At 57.3% G+C, this 7,855-nt stretch overlaps 1 protein-coding gene across 1 annotated transcript; it reads right to left on the bottom strand.

Moving 5' to 3' along the window:
* Positions 1-1,651: 1,651 nt before the first annotated feature.
* On the bottom strand, positions 1,652-7,728 carry LOC112665803 (uncharacterized). Its single transcript, XM_025455906.3, has one exon. It carries the CDS (start codon positions 5,396-5,398, stop codon positions 1,652-1,654), a length of 3,747 nt encoding a protein of 1,248 aa, XP_025311691.1. The 5' UTR covers positions 5,399-7,728.
* Between the last annotated feature and the right edge of the window lie 127 nt (positions 7,729-7,855).

Genomic DNA, 7,855 nt, shown 5'->3' with positions numbered 1-7,855 from the left:
TATGTCTGTGCGCGCGCTTCTGCTGAAGGAGATGGCAGGAGCACAGTGTGTGCGGTGGTGCCCAGTGGCACGTGTGTCTGCATTCTGTGTGCACCCAGGCATGCTTGCTCGCACATATACATGGACACTGTTGCCAGTCCCTGGAGCCACTGGTCCCTGGAGCCACTGATCCTCTTCCTGCCTGACACAGGCCTCAGGAAAGTGGAGGCTGAAGCAGGGTGTAAAAGCCAGATGTGGGAAGAGGCTGGGCCATGCTAAGGGCTTGCTGGGGCCGTGATGACCCTATTGGCTATTGCCAGTCTCCCCACCCTGGGCAGCCCTTCACTCTCAGGCATTTGGGGGATATCAGGTCTTGGCCCTTTGTGGAGAGAACAACCTAAAGATGCGGATCCAGGGTTGGGACTGGGGAATGGCTAGTCCCTCAGCCCCCAGCCAGGGAGGGAGGCACAGGCAGGGTAGGGCTTCAGTGTCTTGGCTTCTACCTTCAGCTACCCTCTGGGTGGGAAGTAGCAATACCAGCTGGACACCATCCTCTCAGCTCTTCTAGGCCATGGACTGGGCCCATGTTTAACTTTATTCCTACCTCCACTATTCAGAGCTAGACCAGTTCAGGGGCCATGTCTTCTAGCCACACTCCCCTGGCCAGAGGAATAGCAGAAGGTCCTTTAGCATAAGACAGAGTTTGGACAAAGAGCCGGAGCAGTTGGCATTGGCATTGGCATTGGCCAGTAGTCTCTCTGAGGATCTCTTGAGGAAGCTTGTGCCCTAGGCACCCTGTGAGTGGGGACAGTCCAGGTTGGAAGGCTGAGGAGGAGAAGGGAGCCTAAAGTTGACAGTTCCAGCTCCCAACCAGAGCTAGACAGAGAGGCAAGGTAAAGTATGAGCCTCCCTATCCACAGAGCCTACAAAGCAGGCCGGATCTCATCCGGCTCAGGTGTACCATCCATCCAGGATCCAGGACTTATCTGCTGCCCCCCATGACCCTGACTTCCTGCCCTAGGACACCAAAGGCCAGAACTCTCATATTCTCATATTCTGACTGGCCCACAGAAGCATAGAGCTCTAGCTAAAGTTCAGACTTGGGGTCACTGCATTACCAGGCTAGCTCCCCCAAGAAGCCTAAACTTTGACAAATACCCTCTCATGGGGGTCAAAATGCTGCAGGTCCCCAGCCATCTTTGGAACTGTTAGGGTGTTGTTCATGTTGCTGTCCTTAGCCCCCCGTAGGGGGCCCAAGATGGAGGAGGGCAAGCAGTCTTTTCCTCTGGAGCTAGGGGAGGGGGCTGTCCCCCTTCATGACTCACTCCAGGCTGTGTGGGTTATTACATTATGTTTGAAATTGCCATGGCAACGAGCTGGCAATCAAGGGTAATTGCACTTGTCGCCAGGGCAACGGGGCAAAACCCACAGCAGCCACTGTCTGTGGTTGCCCTTGGGGTGCAGGAAAGGTCAGGTTAGACCAGAGCCAATGCCAGCCAAGGGGTTCTGGGGTCCTCTGGAAAGGATAGGATTGCTAGGACCCATGGAAGTTCCAATGTGCAGGGTGTGCCTTGGGAGTGCCAGGGTCCCCATCCCTGACTCTATGTCTGGACACTCTGTGTCTAAAACATGCCACAGTGATCAAGTAAGCAGAACCAGAACTTTTATGTGCTCACAGATGGTACTTGTAGATAGCCCAAGGGCCTTCCTCCTCGTACTCACGGCGGCTGAGCCACAGGCTCTGGAAGGAGTCCCGGGACGCCATGATGGAGCCTCCAAGCCAAGCAGCAACGGCACGATGGGGAGAGCCCAGCACAGTGGCTTGGGGGCCCAGCTCCTGTCTCAGACGCTCAGGAAAACCATTTATCAGGGTGCTGCCACCGTCCAGCACCACGTTGGCCAGCAACTGCTCCTGCTGCTTGGCTTCCAGCCGGCTGATGCTCAAGAGAGCTAGTTGTGGGAGGCCAGGCTGGTTGAGGCCTAGCAGACTGGGCTGGAAGAGGGCCTCAGGGCAGCAGAAACGCTCAGAGCCCAGAGTGATGACTTGCTTGTCTGGAAGCACAAAGTCCACTCGGGCCTGGGTCCGAGTGCGGGCCATCTCAGCTGTCATATTCATGGCCACGTAGCAGCAGCCCTCTTTAATCTGGTTGACCAACCCTGCCTTGGGCAGTGAGTAGCCACCTGCCAACAGTAGCTGAGCCAGGTATTCAGTGAGGTCAACACCGGCCACATCCAGCCGGTAGGTGTCAAGTGGGGCCAGATCCCCAGTGAGGATAGGTGCCACGTAGGAGGTCCCATAGCCACTGCCCAGCACCAACCCAGTGGTGCGCCCATAAGCGTAGAGTGCCAGCAGGGCCTGATGTACTGTCTGCATGGCTGGCACATGGAAACGCTCAAAGAGTATTTCCGCCACCTTTTCTCTGTTGGTGCGTGGCGAGATGGGCGAATCGGCCACAAGTACAGCCAGCTCTTCCGGGCGCACGCCCAGCCTGCAGTAAAACAGGTGCTGCCACAGCACCTCCAGCGCATCCCAGTCAGAGACCACTCCCCGATTCAGCACCGGATAGGAGCCCTCTTGGTTCTCAGGCACCGCATACCGGGGCTCGTCCTGGGCTGGGTGCTGTAGCAACTGGACACGTGAAGGCAACACACTGAGGACATGGTCCTCTCTGGCCAGTCCACATTTGGTGAAGCCTGTGCCTGTGTCAATCACCACAGCTGCCATGTCCTGGTAGGGACCAAGCGAGTGGCGGCAGAGCACCGGGGACTGCATTGGCGGAGCATCTGTGGTGGGCACCAGTTCATAGCAGGCCCCACGGAGCAGGCCAAGGTGTGCAACTACTGATGAGTGCATGATGTTCTCGGGTGTCACCTTGAAGCGGGGACCCTGGGGCTCTGTGCCCACCATGGCCACGGGCAAGACTTTGCAGCCAGTGCCAGATGTAGAGAACGTGACCAGGGAAAATTGTTCCTCCTGGGTCCTGGGGGAACTGCCCGGTTGCCAGGATGAGAGCCGATGTGTGCTGGAGCTTTCAGTGGCGCCACCACCGACCTTATCTCTGCTCATGTAGACACAGGTCTCCTCAGGGGCCAGGGGCATCTGAAGTACCCCCACATGGGCTGGCAAGCCCAAGGGCTCACCTTCTTGGCACATGGTGGAGGCCTGGCTGGGCTCCCTGATGATGGGGGGCCCTCCTGAGATGGGTCCTTTGGAAATGGGGGGTTCTTGAGAAAAGGGAGGCTGCCCGGTGAGAGAAAGCTGCCTGGCAAGAGGGGTGCCAGTGAGAGGGGGCTGACCAGGAAGGGGGAGCTGCCTGGTGGAGGGGGACTGCTCAGCCAGGAGCAGCTGTCCAGAAGGATGGGTGGGCCTGGTGAGGGGGCACTGCTCAGCAGAGGGAGGCTGACTGGTCAGAGAGGGCTGTCCAGCAAGAGGATGCTGCTCAGCCAGTAGGGACCGACCACCGAGGGAGGCCTGCCCAGCACCTTCACCCCGAAGGCTGTCAGGGTGAGCAGTAAGGACCTCTTTCTGGTCGTGGTTGCCTCTATCCTCCTGAAGCAGAGATCTGGGCACCTCCTGCTTTTGGGCTTCTGGAGCAAGCTCTGGGGTCTGCTCTGAGTTCATCCACCGAAGTTTCTTGGGCTGGATCATGGAGGTGTGCTGCATCCTGAAGGCATCCAGCATCCAGACAGTATGACTAGGTTCACTTTTTACACCATCTGGTTTGGAGCAGCCAGGATCACGAACATGGCTCAATAGCCTCTCACCAAGCTGGAGGGGCATTCCTAGTGGAACGGGCCCAGTGAACACTCTGATGGGTGTCTCAGAACTAGGGGTGTCCTGTGACTCCAAGTTGAGCCTGCCCTCCTTGGGAACCAAGGCCACCTCTCGGTAGCTTCCAGTTGAAAGGCTGGAGGGTGCAGGGCTGGAGAGCATGTGCGAAGTGGACCAGAAGCTGGAGCGATTGTTGTCAGGGGAAAGGATGGGCATGGCTAATGGTGCAGTGGACAACACATTTTCGGGGACATAGATGGATGAGTGGCTGGGCATGACACCAACCAGCACTGCCCGTGAACCTGTGGGGTCATGGCACAGTAGCCCGATCCTGGTTTTGCCTGTGGCCATATCGAATACCAGCACATGATCTTCAGTGGCATCCTGGAGCTGGCAGGTAGGAGCACTGGAGGGGGAAATCTGTGCAGCTTCCCTGGGAGACTGGACTGGCGACTGCTTGTGGCAGGATACTTGGTAGGCAGATGGTGGCACACTGGAGCAGGTATTGTTGCAAACATTGAGAGGCTGCTGGTCTGTCTGAGAGCTACAGTTCTCCTGGCTATTCCTCTGGGACTTGGGCGTACCTGGGGGGCCTGAGCCTGGTGTTGGGCTGCCTGGCCTAGAGGTACAGACCAGGGGCTTCTCCTCTGGGTTCTCAGGTGGGGTGGGTAACACCTGCATTCCAGCAACCTCGAGCTCCTGGACATGGTCAGAGGACTCCTCTGGAGTGGGCGTTGGGGTGGGAGGCTCCTTCTGGAAACAAAAATCCACTTTGTCCTGGCAGGATGGGACCACTTCGGAAGACTCCAAGAGGACTGACCATTGGTTGCCACACTTCCTGAGCAGGAGCTCTTGGGACAGGCCATGGGTTGTGGCAGTGGTGTCTGTCAAGTGGTCAGAGTTGCAGGTATTAGGTTCAGCTGCTGCCGGCATTGGGGTAGTATCCCCAGCTGGAGTATTTGCCTGAGTTGGAGTTGGAGGAGCCTGGGCGGGAGGACACGGGCCCTTGCCCTGGCCCTGACCTTGGGCTGGAGTCAGAAGAGGACCTTGCGTTGCAGCCAAGCCATCCTCCCCTGAAAGGAAATAAGGTAGCCACCGGCTCTTCCTGCTGCCCAAGGGGGCTATCTTGTCAGGGTGGCAGGGGCCTTTGCCCCAGCCTACCAGGACTTTAGCTGGAGCCTTGCCCTCACCTGCAACGTGCACCCGAAGCCGGGAGCGGCAAAATCCATGCTGGAGCGAGTCACTGGTGCTGTCACTGCGTGTGTCCACGGGTAAGGTCAGAGTCCTGTTCTCCACGATGAGATGCGTTTGGGTTCCCACGATGGAGCTTGGAAATGGGCTAGTAGAGGGGAGTTTTGGGGCATCTTGGGAGGCCTGCTCACGGCCACACTGGGAGCCAACCTCAGCAGGATCCTGGTGTAGCTGGTGAATGGGCTCAGGGGCATGGGCCTGGGAGGCAGGGTCACAGGTCCTATCAATGATGGCCTCAGTGGATAATGACAACCCCTGCCTGAAGTATACAGATCCCGAGTTTATCCATGGTCCTTGGGACCCTCTGTGGCCACCCCCCAGCTGCTGGCTGCTGGCTGAGGGGTGGCCCTGGGGGCCCGATGGATCAGGGCCCCCCACCTTCTTGGTGACTTCCATAGCCCTGCTCCATGCCCTAGGTGCCCTGCCCCCACTTCATTGCCATGGCAACCTCACACATCACAGCCCCCAGTGACCTGGGTGGGGGTGGTGGTGACAGAGTATGGGAAACCAGGGGCCCCACCCCCCTGAGGAATGGGGCCTGCCCAGAGAACCTTGGGAGACAGAAAGGCCTGGGAATCCTGGTGAAGTCGGCTTCCTCTACCCTTACGGGCCAGGTGACTGACTACTCTCTCCCCAGGCCAGCTAGCCAGACGAGGGTGGTGCCCGTTGTGGCAGGGGCTGGGCAGGGCAGTGGAAGGCCAAGGGCAAGGGAGAAAAATAGACTGGGGAAACCTGGATTTCTGGTCTACGTCAGATGCCAGACTTGATTCCTTCTCCTCTCTTCTCATGTAGCAACTTGAGACTTTAGCCCCAACCCAGGGATGAGTTCCAACTATGTGACACAAGGCCCTTTGGGGGGATCAAAGCCCCTTTACCACTCGGTCCTGGGAGACAGAAGAGGGTGAGGGGCCTGGCTCAGGCCCGTGTTCCTCTCCCCCACGTTCCCTGGCTCCCACTCCAGGGACAGCAGCTCCTTGGCAGTCTTTCTGCTCCAGATGGTTCTCCTCTGCCTGTGCCTCATAGAGCCCCCTCCCCAGAGCCACATGTCCTTCAAGCCTAGAACCAGTATCCCACAGAGGTGGCTATGGGGGCGACAAGGGTGGGGGTGGGGCCTTTGCTCAGAATCCTCAAGTCAGAATGTTCTCGCTCCTGTCACATTGTGTCGACTTCACCTTTGCTGGTTGAGGAGGGTGGGGGTGGTGCAGAGCACTTGGCATAGGGCTAGGTCACAGTGGACATAGGGCCAGCCAAGTGGCAATTACAGATGGGACACAGGAGGGACACAGTGAGCACAGGGCTGGCTGCAGAGTACGGATATGGTTGGTGCGGGACTGGGCACACAGTGGGCACAGCTGTGTACACAGTGAGGACAAGCTGGACATGGGACTGGACATAGGGTAGGCAAGCTTCTAGCTATAGAAGACAGGCCTAGGCAGCAGTTTGGGGAAGCACCCATTACCACAGGCCTAGTCTGGAGGTTCTGACCTGGGGCCGAGCCAGCCCTCCTCCTGCCTGCCAGCTGTGAGCTCTGAGCCTCTTCTGTCCAGTCCCCAGGGCTGTGTCCTTTCAGGCCTCAGTCTTTCTGCCCAGGAAACAGGTTTGTGGGGAATGCAGCAGTCGGCCTGTCCTCGGAAGCAGTGTTTTCACAAATGTTAAAAATAGAGCTTACAGTTGGCCGTGGGGTGTGAAACGATGTGACCAGGGACCAGGCTGGCTAGTGCTGCTGCTTCTGCACCTTCCTGCCTTGGCCCTGGGCGAAGCCTGACTCAGCACCGCTCAGGCCCCCTGGGCTTCCTCTCCTTTCCTCAGATGCTGCCTTCAGCAAAGAACACCCAGATGCTACTCCTCACCACACACTATGGCCTAGGAAGGTGGCAGAGCTGGAGGGCCTGTGGCCTGCCTATGCGCACATGCATACACACATACTCGCTCAACACTGTCAACTTCATTAATCTCTGGCCTCAAGCAAACTGATTTCTTCCTCCACGATGGAGATGCTCATAGTAACCTCCAGAGCTGGTGGGGAGGTTTGAGCCAGGTTACACCTGGGAGGATTAAGAAGGCAGGGAGGGAGACCCTGAGACCCCCTGCCTGTCTGACCACCTCCGCCCTCCACCTCCTGCAGAAGTGGGGCATAATCCTCTTTTCCAGGGCTGGGAGCTTTGTGAAAACTGACTGAGAGATCCTCCTAAAGTGTCCTTGAGGAAGGATGCAGAGCCAGTGGAAGGGTGTGGCCCATGAAGGAAGGCCCCCAAAAAGCAGTCCTGAGAGAGGAGAAAGTTTTTCCCCCCTGGGAAGCAAACACCCCTTATAAGAAGTGTGGTGCCTGTGTGGCTCAGTCTGTTAAGTGTGTCTGCCTTTGGCTCAGGTCATGATCCCAAGGTTCTGGGACCCAGTCCCACGTCCTTTGGGCTCCCTGCTCAATGGAGACTGCTAGCCTGCTTCTCTCTCTCCCCTGCCTTTCCCCCCTCACTCGTGCTCTCTCTCTCTCTCTCTCTCTCAAAATTAATAAAATCTTAAAAAATAAAAAAGAACCATGACTAATATTGATCAGGTTCTTCCTATGAGCTGGGCATTCCTGAGTGCTAGTTACCAGCCTTGTAATTTGATGAGCTGGGCACTATTATCCCTATTTTATAAATGAGGAAACCAAGGCACAAAGAAGAGAGAATTCACAGAGATCTCAGTTAAATGAGTAGTAGAGCCAGAATCTGAAGCCAGGCCACCAGGCTCTGGACCCGCACTTCAGAAATCCATGGACCCTCCTGGAAGGGAGCCAACATGCCTCCCTTCTGAGTGCTATAGCCCCAAGCACCCACCTGAGCTATGTCCCACTTGAACCTTCTCCTCCTC

Source organism: Canis lupus, chromosome 20 (genome assembly GCF_003254725.2).
Source record: "Canis lupus dingo isolate Sandy chromosome 20, ASM325472v2, whole genome shotgun sequence".
NCBI lineage: Eukaryota > Metazoa > Chordata > Mammalia > Carnivora > Canidae > Canis > Canis lupus.
Note: the sequence above shows the minus strand (reverse complement) of the source record. Positions and strands in the feature narration are given on the sequence as shown.